Genomic DNA, 23,104 nt, shown 5'->3' with positions numbered 1-23,104 from the left:
ATTGGAAAAACTGCACCAACACTGAAACTGGTTCAACATGAACACAAGTTGGTTTTGAACATGAAGAAACAAACAAAGACACATTTTTTGTTTATATTAAAAAATTTAATTCCTCTTCTTGAACATTTTGGAATGCCACTGAATTTGTTTTTTTTTTAAACTCTTTTAATAATTAGATGATGGTTATTACTAATAATTACACAGTAAAACAGTTACAAATATTTTTTTTCCCAACAAAATGTAAGTTGAATGAATGCAAAGGATTTAAGAGAAGCTGGACTTAAAATGTATTATAAAACATTTACCTGACATCACAACATTTTTAAGTGAGATTTTACATTGATCGGCATATATGTTCTCAACACCACATATTTATGAAGAGATTACAACAAATAAGACAATTTCATAGTAGGCGACTGATAGTACAGCATATATTTTAAAACATCAACAACATCATAGGTAACATCTTTCAAATATCATGACAGTACAAAACAATGACAAAGCTCTAACAATTAACATGAAGGGAACTCCATTTTGAACTTTTTTGAAGGTTTGAAGGGAGTTACTGCGAAAAATAACACTTTTTTTTTTGTTGAAATCAGACCCATCATCTAAAAAGATTTAAGGCCTCTGGCTAAATATTTGTGGGATGAAAATTCCACAGCAGTAAAAAAAAAAAAAAAAGCTTAAAGTCCTTCTTCCTTGACCAAATACTCCGGCAGAGTCTGAAAAGCAGTCACAGGTACAGTCACTGGAACAGTCAGGGATATGCTGCTGGGTTCAACAGTGGTGGGGGTAACCTCACTGGGGGGTTGAGGAGAGGGGAGTGGGTCCGTATGAATAATGTTTATGTCTGTGAGTGAAGTGGCTGGGACAGCGTCTGCATGAGTCCGTAAGTGCTTACGAAGATAGGCAGCAAACAGAAAAGCTTTGCCACAGTGGGGACAGCTGTGAGGTTTGCTGGTGGAGTGGATCTTCTGGTGTTTACGCAGTCCAGATTTGTTGAGGAAGCCTTTCCCGCAGCTGTTGCAGAGGTGGGGCCTCGGCTTGGGATGCTGCTTCTCGTGCTCCTGCAAGTCTGCCAGCTGTGCAAACTCCGCCTGGCAGGTTTCACATACATGTGAGCCCAGGGGCACAATTTTGGTAACAGTTGGAGGAGTGGAGTCAACGGAGTGAAGATTTTCATGGGCCTGAACTTCATCCCAGGTACCAAATGTAGCATCACAGTGAGTACAGGAGAACTGAGGGAGAGTTGTGTGGCCGGTAAAGCCTGAGGCTGACCCGGCCTCTGTCTCCTGTTGTTGTTGTTGTTGTTGTTGCTGTTGTTGTTGTTGCTGTTGCTGTTGCTGCTGCTGTTCAGACTGTTCAGCCAGGTGAGTTCTCTCGTGTTTGCGCAGGCTTGAGGACACAACGAATGACTTCAAACACTCCTCGCATTTGAACGGCCGCTCTCCGGAGTGCACACGGCGGTGCTTGTTGAGGCTGGAGCGTTCCGCAAATGACTTGTCGCACTCAGTGCACGAAAAGGGTCTAAGACCTGTGTGGACGAGCATGTGGCGCCGCAAATCCCAGGATGCTACAAAGGCCTTGTCACAGCTCTGACATTTGTAAGGCCGCTCTCCAGAGTGAACACGTTCGTGCACGGCCAGATCGGCCGGCTGCCGGAACCTCTTGGAGCACTTATCGCAAGGGTAGGGCTTGAAACCCAAGTGGGCTCGCTGGTGGCGACGGAAACTGGAAGGATCAGAAAACATCTTGCCACATTGTGGACAGAGGAACGGCTTCTCTCCGGAGTGAGTGCGGAGATGAGACTGGTAGGAGGACAGCTGGGTGAAGCCTTTACCACACTGCTCGCACTGATAGGGTTTATTCTGGGAGTGAATGCGCTGATGGCAGGCCAGAGAGGAGGAGCGAGAGAAGGCCTTGCCGCAGTCTGAGCACAGGTACGGTTTCTCTCCAGTGTGGGAGCGCTCGTGGTTTTTCAGGTCCTTCAGCTCTGTGTAAGTTTTCCCACACTCGACGCAGGCGTACGGCCTATGGCCCTGGTGGTTCCTCCTGTGTTTTCTGAACACGGAGGGGTCGGCAAAACTCTTACCACACTCAGCACAGAAATATGGCTTCTCTCCAGTGTGAGAGCGCATGTGCACCTTCAGTTTAGACAGGGTGGGGTAGCTCTTGGAGCACTGACGACAAGAATACGGACGCTCTCCACTATGCTGTGTCATATGGATCCTCAGACATATAGCCTGCATGAAGGCCTTGCCACACTCTGTGCATACGAAAGGTTTCTCCCCAGTGTGAGAGCGGCTATGGTTGCGCAGCTCTGTGGGCGTCTTGTAAGCCTTGTGACAGTCAGGACACTGAAAGGGACGCTGGGCTGAGTGCGTGCGCTCATGTTTGGAGAGTTGAGCCTTGCTTGAGAATGTTTTAGCACACTGAGAACACGAGTGTTGCTGCTGACGGTCCTTTACATGGGCTGAAAGCTTGTGACTCCGCAGAGCTGACAGACTTCTGAAAGCCTCTGTGCATGAAGAGCATTTGAATGACAGTTTGGCTTTCGGAGGCCGGCCTCTGCCACGTTTTTTTGCAGGCTGATCTCTCACCACCTCTTCCTCTTGTGGGCTCTCCTCATCCTGTGAAGGAGGGGTGTACTGCTCTGCAAGAGGTGGGCTGCCAGGCTGGGGAGAGGTCATCTTTATATCTGCAAAGGGATGATATAAAAAAAAAAACCCTCACTGCAATAATTCTATAAATAGATTATTAGCAGCATTAGGAGACTGTAAGATAAGTTTGTTCCATAGACACACTCCTGTCAGGTATGAATTAGCAGAGATGATAATCAGTGACAGTGACTGATGCTGCACCAGGAAAAATCTGTATTATAACATAATAACAGAAATATGTGGGTGTGCATTAAGTCACAAAATGGCTGGCATTAGGACCTCAGGGACAATAAGCTAACCGCTTTGATGCCAGAGGAAGTTGGCGATGCAATGACAAAGATCACTGAGTGTGTGAATGACTGATATGTGTCCGGCCAGAGACACGGATCGATCAATCATGCGTCGATGCGACAGCGTTAACAACCGGTGACAACATGTACGTATTCATCCTCGTTAGCTTGCTTGCTAATTTGTTTTTTTCACAAACTCAAAATGGCTGGCTTTAGGACCGGCGGCACCAACTCACTCGATAGTGGCATCATCAGCTCTGTCTTTGCACCGTGTCTGTATTTTTAGACTCAAAGGGTCTTTCTTACCTGAATCAGGACATTAATAGTTGGTCGATAATGCCTGGAGAAGCGTCTCGGTACACGACTGCATTTCTTGTGAAGACACGATGATCCGTGTTGACTGGCTGCAGAATGAAGTAGGACGGCTCTAGGACCATGATGACGACAGCTCCCGGCAAGCCAAGTGTGCAACATTTTAATACGTATAATGTAAAAAAATATATATATCGAAAAGAGCACTATATAAATTTACTAGAAACCACCTGATAAAACCAGGTTGTTTTTAATAAATTTAACACGTTTTGTGACAATAATGGCTTATTAAGCTGGAGATAAAATTATTACTGTACAAAAAAAGTTAGTGTCAGTCAATAGCTCAGCTACGTGTGATAAAACCAAGTGCAGTATAATGAAACTGATATTTCAATTTTTTATTTGTGTTTGATTTGTTCTTTATGATAACTTTAACACAGCGCTGGGTGCCGTTTTATGTCATCAACTTTTAGCGACTTTGGAGGGGGAAGTATTTCACTGCTGCACATTTCCTGTTCCCTAGCAACAAGAGCAATGTGGAAATACGGATGGAAGAAAAAAAGGCAATTGTTTAAAAAGGGGGGGTTGCCCTTTAGATAAAAATGATGTCTTTAAAATAATGAATGAATATATATCATCAGGAGCGTGCATTGAACGAGTACTGTTGCAGGTATTTAATTTGACGCATTTGTTGCCGCTGTGATCCCGCATTTTAAAAAAAAAACGACTTCTTGGCTTTTTTGGTGCAATGTTTGTTTAGCTAGCAGGTAGGGCGCTAACGTTAGCTCACTGCTCTGGTGTACAAATTCAACTGTGATTCGTTTGTTCGCTCGTCGTTTTAGTAAGATGAGGATGAGCGCCTTCAAGTTGAATCATTTTTAAAAAGTCGGAGAATATGGCCATTTGCTGTGGCGATAAATTTGTAGAGAGAGGCGTTGGTGTCCCGGTTTATTGACATAGCTAGTCCAAATTAGCCTGCTCGTGCAGAGATGCAGCCTGTGCAGATGCTGCTTACATGCTGCTAAACACGCATTTAAATCAAAATTGCTTGGCGTTTTTTTTTTAATTTTTTTATTGTCGACTTTGACAAATGTAGATCAGAGAATCTCAATCTAAATTATGAGATGTTCATGTACAGAACTGACATGGGTGTGTTGTATTGGTTAAGTTGTTAGTTTGTATTGTAGAATGATTGCATGAATACAAAATATTTATAAATGTTTATATAATAATAATAATAATAATAATATATATATAAATATTTCAGTTATTTTTTGTTGTACCCTTTATCATGTGTAGAGTATTATATAAAACAGATTGAATACTGAGCAATCTTGGGAAAAATAAGTTACATGAGTTGTTAATGTATTCCTTGCATCTCAAACTCATGTCTCTTCTGTCGCCAACAGCTTGATTCACCTGCCTCTCCTAAATCCAAGTCCAGTGGATCCAGTTATCAAAATCATCTGCAGTGTCCCCTCCCTGGATGCTCCTTGGACCTTTTATTGTAAAGAACTGTCTTCTTTTTATAAGGACAAGAAAGGCATCTAATGCATTTCCCCCCTGCATATTCATACACTCTGTGTCTGGTGCACTTATTTCAATCATTATATTGTCATGGCTGTGCAAGACCCTGGCAGGACAACAGGGTTTCCTTGCAAACAGTGTGGCATGGTATGTCCCAGTATGCCCAGTCTGCTTGAACACATGGATGCTCACCTTCAACAAGAAGAAGAACGCAAATTTAAATGTGATGAATGTGGACGTGGTTACAGGCATGCCGGTAGCCTAGCTAACCACAAAAAGACTCACGATGTGGGTTCCTTTCAATGTAACATCTGTGGTAAAGAAAACTCTAACGCTTTGGCCCTGAAAAGTCATCTACGGAGCCATACCTCTCAGAAAAAGTATTCCTGCACAGAATGTGGGAAGGCTTTTCGTCTGGCAACACAACTTGCTACACATGAGAGGGTTCATCTCACAAGGAGAGTAAAGGAGCAGTCATATAGGAAAGTAGATATGGAGTATGCCACACATGAAAATAAACATGAATTTGAAAATAATCACCCGCATCATTTGAACGAGCAGTCGACCAGCGTTGGGATTTCTACAGAAAACAGCCCAGCTGAGGACAAGGTGGGGGTTGTTTATAATGCACAATCTGAGACCTCTGATGATGCCGCAGATCGACCTTTCAGATGTGATTTGTGTGATAAGTCATATATACACCATCGAAGCCTGACCAATCATAAAAAGACTCACCAAGTTGGAATGTTTGAGTGCACGGTGTGTTTCAAACTGTTCAATAACATGGCTGCCCTCTACAGCCACCAGAGAACTCACAAGGCAAGAAGCGGGGCAGACCCCAGTTCGATGGGCGGGTCATACACAGGCACATCACTGGACCAGTTTTCACCTCAGAGCCAGGATGCTCCAGTTAATTTTTGCCATTTGTGTCAGGTACTATTTCCCAATGATGAAGAGTTCCAGGAACACATCCAAATGCACAACTCCTCATCTGTGTCATTTGGGCTTCAAGACAACTTTTCAGAAAACCATAATATTTCATACGACAATAGCATTGCTTCACCTGAGTCAAATTTTTATGCATCTCCTATAAATAATGTTCCTTCCGTGTCATCAGTAGATAATCTTGGAGGTTTTGATCAGCCACAGGAGCAGATTAGAAGCAACGGTCACGTGTACTCGGACTGTTCTAATAATCGAACACCATCTTCCAATAGCACTCAGGGAGAACCCCCAATCATAGACGTGAACATTCTCAATCCTGCTCTGGTGCATACACAAAACACTGACAATGAAAACAAAACTGAAGAGACTACTGTAGATTCTGATGAGCGTCCCTTCAAGTGTCAAATCTGCGGGAAAAGCTACCGCCACTCTGGAAGCCTCATCAACCACAAAAGGTCACATCAGGTCGGGATTTACCAGTGTTCCATCTGCAGAAAGAGTTATCCTCACCTGGCCGCCCTCAAAAGTCATCTTCGCCTCCACAAAGCTCAGCCATCATCTTTTAGCCTCACCAATGAGGGAGATTGGCTCTCCTCAGAGCCTCTGACTCTGGATAACCAGCAGGGCTGCTTCTCTTCCCAAGTGGAGGAAGAGGACAGCACTCACCTTGCACTTGGTATCGACCAGGAGAATGGACTTGACCACAGCAATGGAGCGTTGTACCATGAGCAGTTTAATCAGGACTTTTCCCAAGACATGACTGTGCATCTACCTCACAATGAACACCTGATGCAGAGGCACATGTGTGCAGACTGTGGTGAGACATTTGCAGATATTGCAGGTATTAAGTCTCACAGTTGTCCACTGCTACAGCAGCAACATGACACTACTAGCAGTGACTATGACAGTAGTATTAACTTCCAGGACAGCAATGGCCACTGTGCCATTGGAAATCCAGCGAGTAATGTAGAGTTTCATGGTCTGAACGGTAGCCATGACCAAAGTTACTTTGAACAGAGTTTCCATGAAAATATGAGCAGTGATCAGCTGAACGGTGGCGGAGAAGGTGATAATGCTGACGAGGAGGATGATGATGGTGATCTTTATCAGTGCTCTATATGTGGAAACAGCTACACCAGCATGAGGGCTCTCAGGAGCCACCTCCGAGGACACACACAGTCCCACAGCACTCCTGCAAGCTCAGGGCCTTCTTCCATGTCCTCCCATGAAGAAGTGAAAGACGAAGAGCCGGGGGAGATGATTATCTGTAGTACATGTGGGGAAAGTTTTGCCAATAGGCAGGACTTGATTACTCATCAGCTTCTACACAACACAGACCAGGTAAATAACAGTACTAATTTACATGTGAACAACAGCGCTGGCTCTGGAAGCAAGGAGGAAGCGCACAGTATCATCTGCGGCAGCTGTGGCATCTTTTGCACCAGCTACCATCATCTTGAAAACCATGGCTGCACGGCTGGAAAGAAAGATGAGTCAACAAACGGTAAAGTGGAAATAAAAGTAAACGATGTCACCCAGCATGAAGAAACAAGTCACGTCAAAGACACTGTGGATACAGAGGATCGTCAGTACAAATGTGATCAGTGTGGGCGATCATACAGACATGCTGGCTCCCTCCTTAACCACAAAAAATCCCATAAAACAGGTGTGTTCAGATGTCTCGTCTGCCAGAAACGTTTCTACAACCTGTTGGCCCTTAAAAACCATCAGAGGTCCCACTTTGATATTAAGAGGTTAGTTCCAACAAGAGTGCATATCATGAATTCTCACAAAATTCTCATATGTTGTGTCGCCAGTTGTCAATTCTTGTTGGAAATTATTTGTAATTGTTAAACAAAAAAAGCATTTTTTTGTGTCGCAGATGTGTTTTTTTCACTGTGGCTCTATTCCTTGTGTAGTCCTTGTTGTGCAAACACAGAATTAACCACATGCCTTTGTCTCCTCCCCCAGGCATACTTGCCATGAGTGTGGGAAAGCCTTCAAAATTCAGAAGCAGCTATTGAACCACCTGAGAAGGCACAAAGAAAACCAAGCCAAAATCCAGGAACTCAACAACCAGATCCAGGCCCTCATGCAGATGAATGGGACAAGGTCAGATGAAGGAATGCAGTCCTCAACTGAAAACCCCAGTCAGGCTTTTACCTCAGTCCGGCGCTGTAAGCAGCTGTCTGAAGAAAAGATGGTACAAACAAAATCTGAAACTTCAGTCAAATCAGAGGACACAGGCGACCAACGACCTTTCGCTTGTGACCAGTGTGGGCGTACATACCGCCACGCAGGCAGTCTGGTCAACCACAGAAACTCTCATAAAACAGGTGAATATTACTGCTCTGTTTGTAACAACACTTACTCCAATCAACTGGCACTAAAGAACCACTTACGCACCCACTTTGCATATAAAAAGCACTCTTGCCAAAACTGTGGAAAAGGCTTTAGGGGAAAGAAGCAGCTGTTAGCCCACGTCTGTGCAGACCTCAGGAAGGATGGGGCTGCAGGCAGGAGAGGCTTTAAATCTAGAGCCTTTAAGTGCAAGCAATGCAAGCAGGCCTTTCTGTCTGTTGACCAACTGGAAGCCCATGCCTGTGATGGACCGTCAGGCAGTAGTGAGGTACAAACAAATATGTCCCCAAATAAAGAAGAGCGGCCTTTCACGTGTAACATATGTAATCGTAGCTACCGACACGCAGGTAGCCTCCTGAACCACAAAAATACCCACAAGACAGGACACTTCAGTTGCACCTTTTGCTCCAAGCCTTTCACGAACCCCATGGCTCTACGCAATCACACTCGTATCCATACGCAGAAGAAGAAGTATGTGTGTCTCACGTGTGGGAAGGCCTTTCGCCTTGCCAGCATCCTACACAACCACCAGAAGGTCCACAACCGGGCGGTGAGTCACTTCAGCTGTCCGGCGTGTGGAAAGAGTTTCCAGGGCAGGTCTGGCCTGAAGAGACACCGCTGCCGGAGAGGTCAGGAGAACTCAACGAGAGTTGGAGTCCAGCAGTCAGAGAGGGGAGACAAGTGCTTCATGTGAGTTACTGTCTTGTTGTGAACTGAATATGCAATTATTTATATTGTCTTTGGGTCATAATTGGGCAGTTTTTATATTTTTTTTATAGTTTGTTTAACAAAGCTGTCCTGAACTTTATTTTGAATGTTGTTGGATTAGTATAATTTTGTAGATGCAGAGTGAGGATCTTTGGCACAACTTCACCTACTTCCAAGGTGCACGGAGAAGGGAAATAAGTCTAGAAAGATGAGAACTCCCGCAACACTTGCAGTATGAGGAACAACTTTATTAGTTGACTGATGCGTTTCGGCTTGTGGCCTTCATCAGGGTCTTAGTATTATTATAATTTTGAAAGCCCGACTGATAAATTGGCCAGACAGATACATTGGCTGATATTAGCTGACATTGATTAGGCTTGTAGTGTGATGCATGAAACAAACATCCCTCGGGATTATGTGAACACTGTCAAATAGAGGAATCAGTTGAGCGTGTAATTTTTCATTGCCACAAATACTCTCGAGAATGAGAAATATTAAAGAGGGATCAGAAAGCCTAGAAGAAGTGAGTCTAAAAAATGTATTTGCCATCGGGTTAGGGAGTCCGTTCTGTTGTTTGGAAGAAACTGCGCTGATCAAAAGAATTTAGTGATCAGTGAAATAAGAGGATGGGTCAAACCATTTTCAATATGCAAGAATGTTTGTTGCTTCACATCTATGACACTCTGTATCCATGTTCTGTTTCATTTACTTAGATAAAGATTAAACATGACAGTTAACTTAAGTCTTTGTTATCCAATAACCACTAATAAATAAAACAATTTGTATAGAGGCAAGTAAAAATTGACTTTCCCAACCAGGTAAGTGGAAAAACATTAATGTTTGAACCCTGATATCACTGTTACATCATTTGTTCAACAGACAAGTTCATCCTTTAACTGTAAAATCTCCCATTTAGGAAATATCTTTGTCTCAGATCTTTAAAAAGTAACTAAGGCATCCTTGATTATTAAAATTATGTTGTTAAAAACAAAAACAAATATCAGCTGATAGACCATTATTGTTTTTTTTAATGTATCAATATCAGTATTGGCCTCAAAAATCCAGCTTTGGTCAGGCTTTTATTTTGACAGTATAGTAGTTTATTGTTGTTTTATATGATCTTGATAGCAATTTGTTATGAGGGATTGAACATGAATATATCCTTGCTGCAGGTGTGACCTTTGTGGCCGCTCCTACCGCCACGCTGGCTCCCTCCTCAACCATAAAAAGACCCACTCCGAAAACCTGCACCACTGTACCTTGTGTCTCCAGACATTTCCTGATCCTCTCACCCTGCAGATACACTCCCAGATGAGACGTCACTGTTGTCCAGAGTGTGGCAAGACCTTCTGTCTAATCGCACACCTGCAGAGCCACATGGAGATGCACTCTAAGGAACGCTCTGTGGTGTGCAGCATCTGCCAGCAGAGCTTTCCCACCACGGCCAGCTACCAGCAGCACCAGGACATGCACCACAGGGCTCAGGGCCCCTATCCACAAGGCGTGGATGAACCTGTAGATAACGACTTCTGCTGGGACTCAGGAATAAATCAGACCATAGGGATCGACAGGATTCCCAAGCAGGTTCCACCACCTTTGTCCCACATTCCAGGAAGCATCACCGATTCCCAGGATAACGATTCTGCCGGTGCAGAGGAGAAGAGTCACGTCTGCGAGCACTGTGGCCGCACCTACCGCCACGCCGGCTCCCTCCTCAACCACAAGAACAGCCACAAGACGGGCTCCTTCTTCTGCTCCGTCTGCCAGAAAGAGTTCACCAACCTGATGGCTCTCAAGAACCACCGCCGCATTCACACGGAGCCCAAGCGCTACCAGTGCCTGGAGTGTGGGAAGGCGTTCCGCGTGTCCACTCAGCTCATATGTCACCGAAGAATCCACACCAAAGAGAAGCCCTTTGCCTGCCTGCTGTGCGACAAGAGCTTTTCCAGCAAGTCCAACCTGAGGCACCATCAGAAGATGCACCAGAACACCCAGACCTACGACTCCTCTTTCAGCATGGATGCTAATACCTTTATGGACTTAGACATGGGGTCTTTCCTTTGAAGCAGGATTGCCGAATCTACAAAAAAAGAGGACATATGGTCCTCTTATCTATCTCTAATTTATTCCTCTATCAATAATTGTAAAACAGTATTTTTTTTTTCAGAAAGTGCTCCTTTGTCCTGACAGAAGCTCCTTTTTGAAGGCGTGCACATTTCATGACTGGCTTCCAGTCTTACCTCCACAACAGATGGCGACAGTCTCCAGAGGGTTTATCGGTCAGCTTTTAATAAAGCCTGAATGTTTTCAATGAATACACAGGATCCCAGAATACAGGGCGAGTGATTAAAAACATCGCCGCTCATTCCTCACTGACAAAACAAACCAAGCAACCAAAACGAACAGAGAAGTGCAGCCCAGGTCCGTGTAAGACTGATAACATGTTTTTGTAAGACAGTACTGTTCTAACGGTGAATTTCTCCTCTCTTGCTATGTATAATTGTGTTCAGTGCCTCTGTAAGTTCCTTAGGAAACAAAATAAACAAACTATATTTATCTCTGAATCCTTTTGTTAGGCATCAGTGTTGAAGGACTGGTCACTTTCCTTTGGGATTTCACATAGGACAAGCCTGTTATTATTAAGTCAAATACCTCTGGGTGTGTCCAAAGGTCAGTGACAAAGTGATTTACTAAAAATCATATTATCAAGTAAATAGTCGTACTGCTAATAATATTCACATTAAGTGACATTGTATGCTAAAATGGATGTATTTATTAATTTATTCCTGTTATTTTATGTGCATATTTTAATAGAAAAACTTTTTATGAATGTTGTAAAAAAGGAAAAAGCTGTCTTCTAAAACTCATGTAGCCTTTAAGGAAACTTCATCAGTCGATTTGTAATTCATTAGCTCAGTTACAAAAAGGCAGGAATGAATGAGCCAAGGATGGCGTGTTATCGGCAGCACTCAGGGTAAACCTTCAAAAGGAACGCACCTGACGTGTAAAACATTGTAGAGAGTCAGTTTCTTCAAACTGAGCATAGATAGCATTTTTATTATTCTCTCGTGCCATTTTCAACACGTTTTATATTTTTTTGCTCATGACTCACTCACTCCAACATTTAGTTGCAGCTCCACATGCTGTAAATCCAACCTTTTGAGAAGCATCAGTTATGTTGAAGTGCCAGTGCCTGAAATGTAAGTCGACTGTAGCAGTTAAATGTGAACAGACCTCCTCTCACTGTACTTGTAATACTGTAAAACACAATGTTGATTTCATGTTTCCTTGTATGTAATTTTTTTTTTTTAATTACGTATGTTCTGATTTGTGAATCTGTTCAGCCACAATCAGTTAACACATTTTAGAGGAAACAAAAGTGACAGTAAAGTGAAAGTGGTTCCTTTTTGTTTCTATCTCCCTGGATTTTTTTTTCTCCTCACAGATACTGTATATAAGTCAAACATATATGTGGCCTCATTTCTACGAAGCACAAGTATTACTACAAACAAACCAGAGCTTTATGGATCTACAAGGACGAACCACTTTCATCTTTCCTGTCTGAATACATGAACCACTTATGTTTTGTGAAAAATGTGCAATTATTGATTCTCTGTTGTTTTTTTTGTTTTGTTTTTTTAATTTTTATTGCCAAGTTGTTTCTTGTGCCTGTTGTTCCTTAACTGGTTTCTTTTCACATTTAAAGAAATCTAGCAAAAGTGAACACATGGCCTTTGCTTTTAAACAATCTAAAATTAGATTTTGTTTATGCCTTATACATCACATTTCATGTATGAGTATGTTTGGCACTGGTCAGAAGTATGAAATACCTCATGGAAAGCTCTGCCTACCTAGCAACTGCTACTTAAATGCCTCATGCAGCTTAATTGTAGAGAATACACTGTAATTATACAGACTCAGTTATCAGTTGTAAGACAAATAGAGTGACAATGGATGAAGCATCAATTTCAAGATTTTACTTTGTCGTTTGCTAGTTTTCACCATGACATGATTGTTTCTCTGCCGTTTTCAGAGTTATATTTGCACATGTGTAGTTGAAACACTTGTAGCCTAAGTTAAGGAGGACAGGAAATTTATAATAATGCAGCCAACCTGTTTGTCGTTCGTTGGTGGGTCGATCAGCTCGCAATCAGCGAGTCGGCTGCTCGATAGTTCACCTCAGCTAGTTTGCGGGTCGTAATATTTAAGCAATATGCTGAAAGTCTTGTTTCAGTGCATGAACTGAGTCCATCGCGTGTGTTTTGTCTTCATCAGATTCAGTTAACTTGACAGTAGCCTTGAAAAAGTCTTCACGAGACACCTGCACACCTTGACATCTGCCATTTTTCTTACGTTATTTAAAATCTTATTTGTATGAATTGTAATGATTTAGATAATCTGACTGTAACATATTTTCTTATGCCATTGGTAGCCTCCATGCACATTTCAGTTCAAACTGTAAACTAACTTTTTTTCCTTCTTTTTTTTTAATGTTCACATTCTCATCCCCTGCGGCACTTAACACGTTCACTCCTCTGTCATTGATCACAATCACAGCCTGGTATTCGTGGCGTGTGTTAATCTCAGAGCTCTGTAAATATTAGAATGAAATATCGGTTCTGTAACATTTATGGAAAGATTTTCCTCTGCAGGAGAAAACTGCTAGATTAGCTATTGTGTAATAAAAACCATATACCACATGTTCCCATTTATTGGATTTTCAGTGCTCAAAAATGTCTGCTCAGTATTTAATTCATATTTATATAACTATTTTGTCACTATGAAGCGTAGATTTTTACTTCTTTGTTAGAACTTAGTTTAGGATATAAGCAAATTATTAAAAATTCAACTAGTTGCAATTAAAAGACTTGGAAAATACAATGTGTTTGTTTCTTGTCCACATTCTTCTAAGTGATAACGACTATGATATACAGTATATCTATGAAGCTTCTTAAAGGATAGGTTCACAGTTTTTCAAGTCTGTCCTAAAACATTTTGTGTCTAAATGAACATTGACATCTTTTTCTTGCTGTAATGATTCTTCCTGTTCATACTGACCAGTAGAAGATCCCTTCATAATGCACTTTCAATGTAAATGATGGGGGTCCTTCTGTGCAAAATGTATTTAAAAGTTTATATGAAGCTAATATGAAGCTTCAGTTGTCCAAATTAGTCAAATCAAGTCAACATCTCTTAAAGTTAGTCTTTTTAGTGCCAAATTCCCTCTTTTTGTCACAATCTTTCCACTACATATGAACAGGAAAACACTGTCCGGCAAGGCACAAAGAATGAATTTTTTACTATAAAGACTGTAACTGAAGATATCCACTTAATTTTATCAACTCAGATGACTGAAGCCTCAGATTATCTTCAGATAAACCTTTAAACGCACAATTTGTAATTTTCTGCCACTAGGGGTCTCCCAATCAAAACAATAACAAAAGAGTGTGGGATCATGGGAGTTGTTGTCTTCATTGTTAAAAAACCAGCTTCTCCTGGTTAGGATTACTTCAGTGTTCATCGTTCAGGATGTTTTTAATGGGAGCCAAATTATCCGCAGAGGTCTCCTCCTCTCCAAAACAAACTGACCCGGTGATTAAAACTGGTAAAAACACTGAATCTTTAAATTCAGTGTTTTTCTGACGCTGTTTGGCGGACGCAGGACAACTGGAGGGACTGCGAGCCGAGCTGCCGCTAACATTTGCTCAGCTTGTTTCTCTGATCACTTAAATCCAAACATCCGATGACTAAAATCATTCATCCGTTTAAAAGATATAGTTTAAAATAACCAAGATCTAAAAAGTGCATTGTAAAAATGTGGCTTAAAAGTGGATAAAAAGAGAATTTATGACAGTTTCTGGCGGACAACCAGAACACTGACGTATGTGCAAAGGAGAGATATGACATCTGACAGACGACCAAATGAAACTGACTGTTACCTTGATTAAAGTTACAGATTTCTCTGGATTTGAACATTGTTGGAGTCGTAGTATAATGTAAGTACTTAACTCAACAAAATATATAACATAGGTCTAGTCATTTTTAGACATCTTGATGCGTAAGTCACATATTGGGCCTTTAAATACATTTTTGATCAAAACGAGGACTGTGGACTGTGGATCACTTACTATGTAAGCCCATTTGGAGATCTTAATGGTCAGTATGAACAGGAGAAATAATTACAGCAAGCAAAACCTGATTCAATCTTCACAATGGCACTTGATTGGTGTTTTAAGACAGACTTGAAAAACTGTGAACCTATCCTTTAAGAACTTTAGTTACTGCTTCAATTAGATGGAAAATGGAGTCATCTTTGCGGATCAATGAGACTTACATTGTTACTGGAAGTTGTCAGTTTTATTGTGAAAATACATTTGGTACACAAAGCAGTTTATAAGATTGCATTAAGTAAAAGAAGCCAGTGCATGTACAGTATATACAATTAGAAATAGAAAGCAAAGAAAATAGCAGAAAATGTTAGTTTTAGCTCAGTAACATCGTTGGCTGGCCTGGCGGAAGTTTAACAAAAATCTTCACTGGAGTCCCTTTAAAAATGTGCTTGTACCTCACACGACATCGCAAGATACTTAAAAATAAATAATAGAAATATCTTCAAAAAAAAACAAAAAAACACAAGTATCTGTAGTTTAAAGGTGCAGTGTGTAGGATTTAGTGGCTCCCCCCTCTTCCAAGCGTGTAGGAGAACCTAATAACACAAAGAGCCAGTGTTTGGTTTGTCCATTCTGGGCTACTGTAGAAACATGGCCTCTGTAGAAGAGGACCCATTCCCTATGTAGATATAGAGGGCTCATTCTAACATAATGAAAACACAACAACTCTTATTTTCAGGTGATTATACACTATAATTAAAATATACATATAAATATTATATTCCATTTCTGCCAAGTCAGTTCTGCTAGATGCCACTAAATTCTACACACTGCACCTTTAAAGTAATTTTCCAATTTTGCTACCAGAGGGCAAGCAGTTCACCCACAAGCAGACAGATCCAAAACCTGACCTGAAACATTGTCATCATATCTCAAAAATTCTCAATAACCATGGACTGCATGATAGTTTGAGGATAAACAAACATTTTGAACTATAAAAAAAAAAAAGTGGAAAGCAACGACCCTGTCCGTCACCGCTTTTCACAATTTCCACAAAACTGAAAACAGACGTCCAGACATGACGAGTCTTTTCTGTGAAATGACTGGACAGGTCAGAGTTAGTAAGCGTTGTGATTGTGTAGCTCCACCTAAAAACACTGTAGGTGTCATTTTCGTTGCTACAGTACATTCCTCGCAGCATTCCCACATGGTAGCAGTTTGGGATTGTATGTCTAGTGTTTCGAACATCCTGTCCTACAAGCACTGATATTCCCGTGTTGTGGTATTGTACCACTGGGAAAATAACACATGAAACCTGGGGTTGTAATGGAGGAAAAATCCGGCTTATGTCTCCTACAACTTAGTAACATGAAAACAAATGAGACAACATCGTAAGGACCTGCAATGAAGGATCCGTTTCGGTCTCAGGAGACCCAGTAACAGTGCATGAGTACAGTTTGCTCCTATAAACAACAGCTTCAAACAATCACTGTATCAGACTCTTAAAAGAACAGATACACGGAGGTACTAGCAGGGACAAAGGCTAGAATACATTTCACCTAAAAAAGTAGCTACATTCAAATGGCCTCAATGTGCCTGACAGTATGTCTTGCTCACTTATCTTTAAGAGGCTGTCGTGGTAAATGACCAGAAGATAGACTGGATGGACCATCTGACCCTGCTGAACAGCAGGGGATCAAACTGCAGCCCAGCAGGCAGCAGGAGCTGTGTTACATTCATCAGAGTTCTGCTGGAGAACAGCACAATAAAGGACTGTAGTTTGTCTTATTTCTGAGTATCAACATCTGTAAACCCACAAGTGTTTTCCAGATTAAAGTCTCTAAAAGTGGAGTATAAAGGCACACAAAATCTGAAAATCTAGTATAATGTTGTTACTATTCCTACAGAGGTGAGAGAGTTTCTCTTTAGTCCTGCGGTCACCGTTGGACCTACGCTGAGCATGAGAACTGAACACATCTCTTCACTGAACAGTCTAATAAATTAAATGGTCCGATTCTGGTCAAGAGATACCCTGCAGTCAGAGTATACAGTTCATGGTCCAGAGGTTCCTCCGTCCAGCTCTGAACCAGTCACTTCTTGGTTCTGTCACATCTGTTTCCAGAGGAAGATGAGGCTGTGGAGGCCATGACACTTGATTCAGTTCTCCTTACTTCACATTCACATTATGTCAAACTAGGCACAGTTAAAATTTGATTTACAACTAGAAGCACGACTACAGTTTTACCACTACATGTGGACTTTTCAAGGCTTCAAATGAGCTTTAAAAAGCTGCTGATATCTGATAGTTGGTTCTGATATTTAGTGGTTTACATTAAAATCAGAGATTTTTTGCCAAATCAATTCCAATTAAATAAAAAAACTACATGGATTTAGTGTTTTTCTTCTAAAATGTCATTTTTGTACAGCTGAAAAGTTTCTAAAACATTTGCAGGACATGAAAATTGCAAAATTACTTTAACTTAAAAAACTGATCTTGCATTTTTTTACAGACTGGCTGAATTAAATCATATCCAGCCCACCTCTGTCCCATCAGATGAAAGCAGCACTGATTGTCCAATCAGATTTTCATTCAAAGGTCAATATCTGTTCTTAATATGTTGACCTAATCCTAAATATGACAGTGAAAAGTATACCTACTGAAATGTTTAAGCTTGATAAAGTGGCCCCGCAGTTTCTTCAATTGGTTCTGTAACATAACAAAGACAGAAACAGTCATTTTGTGATTATAAATCTAAAAGAACAATGTGTTTCTGAACAACAGGCAATAGCAGTTATTTCCTATGATGGTTTGTGACACAACTGCAAAGATTTCCTAGAATAAGAGAATGACATCATTGAACTGCACAAACAGTAGCATGCTCATGTTTACCAAGTATTGCACCAGGGACTACATGATTATATAACCCAGATGTTTGGATTTAGCCTTCAGTATCACAAAAATAAGGTTTTTGTTCCACGCCTTCACAGAGTTTACAAATGTTTTTGTCACCTTAGATACAAGAAGTTGACAGTCGAAAACAAAAGCAGTAAAAGAAGGCGTAGAGAAAAACTTTTCTTTTGTAGGATTCTAGTGGATGCAGTGTGAGAAACTAGAACATGAAATTATCATTCTTGGGTGATGGGTCACTTTAATGTGTCACTTCCTGTTGGTCACTAGTATAAGTATCACTTTGGGAACATGAGCACTCTTTTCAGTTGTATTTACCTTGAAACATTTTGTGTTTTTACAAGAAAATGACTCAGATTTTCAAGTTTAGAGAATCTCACCACGTAGCGGCCGTTTGTGTGACTTGCGTCGATGCACCATGAACCCGATAATCAACGCGGCACCAACCAGCACGACAGCCAGCACCGAGAAACTGGTGATAGCTGCCAGTTTCCACACGTCAGGTGTGTCCTCCACAGATTTACCTATTAAAGAATACATCATAGTACACATAAAAATTTAAAATACAACACTGAAAGAAAGCATATGACTGCATGAATGAATGATGACTGACAGCAATTTTACATTATCATTGTCTGATTCTTACATGTGTTGCATGATGGGGTCTTTGGGTATTGCTTGCATGATGCACACGGCACACAAATATCCAAATCTGAGTTCCAAAAGTCTGAATTGCCACACTGACCTGCACACAGAAAAACATCCGAGATCAACTCTTAGTCATTATAACATTTCATGTTTTCTAAGTCAGACCCTGCAAAACATTTTTCATCTTCATTTCATGAGATATTATATGATATATCATAAAGTAGTGGTACTTATTTGCAGGCAAAATGCCCTTCCTCTGGTGTAACAGAGTAGACCTGAAGAGCACACGTGAGGAACTTTGCGGCTTTCTTCTTCTTATAAAAAAATAAACTGGGAAATTCCTTTTGGTTTCACTGCTGATGCAACAAATTGCCCGAGAGAGAATTACAGAGTAACTTTGGTTGCATGAACGGGCAGGCAGCGTGTGAAGAGCAGGATGTGTTTTCACAGAGTGCTTCCGTTGAATTGTTTTTGCCTCTGTATACGTAGGAGACTTCCAGTGAATAAATGAATGTGTCTGTGAGAGGAAAAGAGAAGACAGCGGTTTAGCTGAAGAGAGAAAATGTCTACCACTGTGGACAACAATAGAAAGCTTCGTCTCCTTTTTTTTTTGTACAGCAGCCAGACAGCTGAACAATTAAAGCTGTGCACTTCCCCAGACGATAACGGAAGAATAAGCCTGAAGATGTGACACAGTTACCGCCAATAGCAAGCTGAATGTAGAGACAGTGTTCCTCTGAGTTTTTTTTTTTTTTTTTTAATAGCGTGTGGTTTTCTCTGCAGGTTTAACATCCTGGCTTCACTTAAGAGACACGAATACATTCATACCCCGAGGTCATGCATGAGATAGTGAACATATTGTGACATGAAGCTGAAAAACAACCTCTGCAAAACAATATTACAGCACAAAGTCAACCTAATAAGATTAATGAAACAATAACAGACATGACAGGCTTACAGATAATGTAACAAGGAAATAGTCTGCAGATATTTGATAGATAAAATGATAATAATCATTCTTCCTCCTCAGTGTCACACATGTATTTGCATGAGAAATTCTTTTTTAGTCACCATTATAACAAGGAACCACCCGGAGCCTAAATTGAGTCATCATACGGAGTAACGTTCGTTTTCAAACCGGCTGCTTTTATCATCACAGAGAGCAATACCAAAACTATAAGAGAGGCGGGTTTCACGTCAACCAAAAGTTGTAAAATGAATGTGTTAGGAAACTGTGGCGGCTACGACAACAATATTCTTACAAATATTGTGACATCGAGGTGAGGAGTTGAAACTTACACACACAGCCACGCTGACAAGATGAGTGAAACAATAGCAGACGTGAGAGGGCGACAGATAAATGAAACAAGGAAATAATCTGTAGATGTCTGGCTGATAAAATGATGATCCTCATTCTTTGTGCAGTGTAAATAACCAGAACTGGCTTGAATATTATCTCACATAGTTATTCAATAGAGATGCACAAGATTTCTAATCTATATGATTGTGTGTCAAATTTCAGTGATTTCTTAAATCCAACACAATGGTGCATTAAGTTTGTGTGAACACTGACACTCATATGAACTTTACAGGATGGTTTCTACTGCTATCAGTTCCAAATAAGAAAATGGACCATGATGTGCAGAAAATCCATCCTGGATGCTTTTACTGTGACCTCTTCCATCCAAAACCACAGAGGACATTGTGGTGGTAACTTAAAAGTAACTAATAACTTCAAAAAATGTAAACAAAGCATAGAAGCAAAGAGTAGAAGCATAAAGTAACTAAAAGTACATCAGAACTGACAGTGCTTATACATTCAGTTACAATAAGGACTGAATCTAATGATAATTTTCATTATCTGATAATCTTCATTTTATTAGATTCATCATTTTGTCTGTAAAATGTCAGAAAATTGTGAAAAAATGTGGTAAATATGCCCTAAAGCCCAGTATCATGTCATGAAATCGCTTATTTTGTCTGACAAACAGTCCAAAAACTTGACACAAAGACAAGCAGCACAACTGAGAAGCTAAAACTATGTAATGTTTGGCATTTTTTTAAATTGAAAAATGACTTAAATGATTAATTGATCACCAGAATAGTTGCAGATTAATTGAAAGATTGGTTAAAGGAGCAGTCCAGCTATTTTACAGCTGAAGTTCAGCTTATTTGTCAAGAGGAGCACTGTCCAGCCTCTGAAAATTGTTATATAATGTCTTCTGTGGCTCTGGAGGGAAACCTCCAATGTTTGAAAAAAATAAATCTGGTGATGTCGTAGTGATGTCATCAGGGTTGTCTCTGTTTCGGCAGAACAGAAAGACCGCATTACAAACTGGAGGTGTGGATAAAGAAGACATGGGGGGTCTAATGAAAAATGTTACCAAGTCACATTATGGGAAATGTAGGATTTAGTGTTTTTGAAGGTTGATTTATAGTAGAGATTGAAAATCAGGATATCTCAACCACTGCAGCTTTGATTGTCACCATTCTTTTGCAATCTGTCTCTTTAACTTTATTTATGTGCAACAATAAACGAGCATGAGATCCAGATCCCACATCATCACACATGTAAAACAGGCCGTAAGTCTGGCTCTTTAGCTGGTCGCACTTCAACAGGACTCACAATAACCAGCTGCAGCCAAAAGGCACCTGCTCAAATAGTCATGTTTGAGGTATTTTGACCTCTAACGATCGAACTATCCGGTTATGTTGTACTGCCACATGTTCAAGGCCCTTAGAGACTCTTAGTCCTCCGCACAGCCAGCCCGCCCGCAGAGCTGGACTGACTCATTTTATAGCCGCGGTCACAGTAAAAATGTGTCACAGCTCTTGTAAGCATTTCTCCCGATGAGTTCAGCCCTACATCATCCGCCAAGTCCAGCTGGACTCACGCTTGAGGGTTCAAAAAGTCACTGAGAGGAACTGAACCTTGACTGCTGGTTGACCTCTGTCCAAACCCAAACCACATCTGAGAAGTGGAGCTTTTTTTCCAGATAACAAACTTAAAGTGCAGATTAAAATGATAGCATTTTTTTCATCTATATCTCTGAGCTTGAGCAAAATGTTCACACTGAGGAATAAAACGACTCTGGAGGTTTTCATCTGGACTTTTCATGTTTTATTCCAACACCTCATCACAAATTGAAGAATAAACATTTCCACCAGCCAGCAGTATATTTTAACAGTGAGAAGCATGTGAGGAGTTTTTGATGGGTTTTTATGTAAAAATTTGGGAAACAAGAACAAGTCTGGAGCCACTTTAAATGTTCCTGACAAAAAAAAGACCTTGGCAAGTATCAGCACCTTGCCTGACAAAGGGTGTTTTAGGGTGTGGGGGTGCAGCATTTTGTCATAAATGGGATGGGGGTGGGTCGACCAACAGCTGATGTCCAGATGTAGAGATGGCTTCATACTGGCAGAATCTAGATCAAACGTGTTTTGAGTTTACTTCGTTAAAAATGCATTTGGTCACTTTTCATGCCTGAGGAGATGATTCCAACTCATGTAATTATCCAATATTTTATCCTCTTAGTGCAACCTGAGTTTGGTGTTCTCCTCTGAGCAAAACTTAAGAGGGCTGTAGATTCAAAAGCACCTTCTTTTCGCTCTCTATTTTTTTTATGTGAAACTGTGAGAATTTGTGGGAACTGGACACAGACAGTGCACCCTTCCATGTGGCTTGTCCTTCTCCCCCCAAGAGGCGCGGATGGATGGGGTGAAATAAGGCGATCGGAATGCGGAACCGGTGAGAAATGCAGCTGGTAAAGGAAGCGGCTCGGTAAGCAGACCCACTATCTGCCTCCATTAATGGGAGACCAGACCATCATAGTGTAAACCATACCCAAAGAAACACAGATAGCAGACATCTGGCTTCGGATCCAACTAAGGAATGCAAAATCAATAGAAGCAGCCATTCAAGTTAAATATTTAACCACAAGGCTTCTTTTTAAAAAATGGAATTATCTGGAGAAGGGGAGGGGGGGAGGGAGGAAAAAAACTTATTTACTTACCTTTTTGTGCGCTAACACCATGGAAACTGGTCACAGCCGCTATAATAATAAGTCCGCAGAGCGCGCAAAGAGCGTTTGAAGCCATGATGTCTGCGGGTGAAAGGCTGCTCGCTGTCGGCTACACAATTCCCGAAAGTTCATCTGATTAACAATCCGTGCTGGTTTTCAGCATGGAAAAGCGAGCATCAGAGTGAGTCACCCGGAGGAGTCTGCGCCTTGTTTTAATAGCGCACACACCCACGCTAACAGTTCAACTCCTATGAGTCATTTCCTATGTACTGTACTGCTCGGATTCTCTGTGCGCACTGCCCGACTCACAGGAAACTCCACTACCATAGTATGTGGTTTCATTTGTTTCGGCTCAAGTGAAAGTTTCAATCAAGTCACCTCGGGCAGAAAGCTTTGAATACATATACTTCATATTTTATGGATAGAGCCTGCAGTTTTTTTTGTTTGTTTTTTGGTAACGTCTCCACATTTTGCCTGAGAGTCTGTGTAGTCTGGACTTAATAGTGTTCTCATTGTTATTACCACGCCTGTCGACGTCATTCCAGCCTGTCTGCCAAAAAACACAAGTCTCTGGCATGAGTCTGGGTCCCATACACAGAAACAGAGAAAC

At 41.1% G+C, this 23,104-nt stretch overlaps 3 protein-coding genes across 4 annotated transcripts; 1 reads left to right on the top strand and 2 right to left on the bottom strand.

Annotated features, from left to right (window-relative positions):
• Positions 1-120: 120 nt before the first annotated feature.
• Positions 121-3,411, bottom strand: znf668 (zinc finger protein 668). The gene is made up of 2 exons (XM_067576762.1): positions 3,260-3,411; positions 121-2,701 (listed from the first exon to the last, which is right to left on the bottom strand). Exon 2 carries the CDS (start codon positions 2,691-2,693, stop codon positions 687-689), a length of 2,007 nt encoding a protein of 668 aa, XP_067432863.1. The 5' UTR covers positions 2,694-2,701; positions 3,260-3,411; the 3' UTR covers positions 121-686.
• znf646 (zinc finger protein 646) lies at positions 2,962-13,524 on the top strand. 2 transcript variants are annotated; one of them, XM_067576756.1, is made up of 4 exons: positions 2,962-3,099; positions 4,675-7,491; positions 7,709-8,788; positions 9,979-13,524. In XM_067576756.1, the coding sequence occupies exons 2-4, from the start codon at positions 4,883-4,885 to the stop codon at positions 10,868-10,870; spliced, it is 4,581 nt and encodes a 1,526-aa protein (XP_067432857.1). In that variant the 5' UTR covers positions 2,962-3,099; positions 4,675-4,882; the 3' UTR covers positions 10,871-13,524. The 2 variants fall into 2 exon arrangements, with proteins under 2 accessions (XP_067432857.1, XP_067432856.1); XM_067576755.1 differs by lacking the exon at positions 2,962-3,099 and adding an exon at positions 3,542-3,935.
• Positions 13,525-15,148: 1,624 nt separating this feature from the next.
• Positions 15,149-22,891, bottom strand: si:rp71-1c10.7 (tumor necrosis factor receptor superfamily member 12A). Its single transcript, XM_067576604.1, has 5 exons — positions 22,486-22,891; positions 18,471-18,569; positions 18,205-18,348; positions 17,575-17,623; positions 15,149-17,050 (listed from the first exon to the last, which is right to left on the bottom strand). Exons 1-4 carry the CDS (start codon positions 22,568-22,570, stop codon positions 17,583-17,585), a joined length of 369 nt encoding a protein of 122 aa, XP_067432705.1. The 5' UTR covers positions 22,571-22,891; the 3' UTR covers positions 15,149-17,050; positions 17,575-17,582.
• Between the last annotated feature and the right edge of the window lie 213 nt (positions 22,892-23,104).

The sequence above is a fragment of the Thunnus thynnus genome, chromosome 20, assembly GCF_963924715.1.
Source record: "Thunnus thynnus chromosome 20, fThuThy2.1, whole genome shotgun sequence".
Taxonomy (NCBI): Eukaryota; Metazoa; Chordata; class Actinopteri; order Scombriformes; family Scombridae; genus Thunnus; species Thunnus thynnus.
This window is presented reverse-complemented; position numbering and strand designations above follow the sequence as displayed.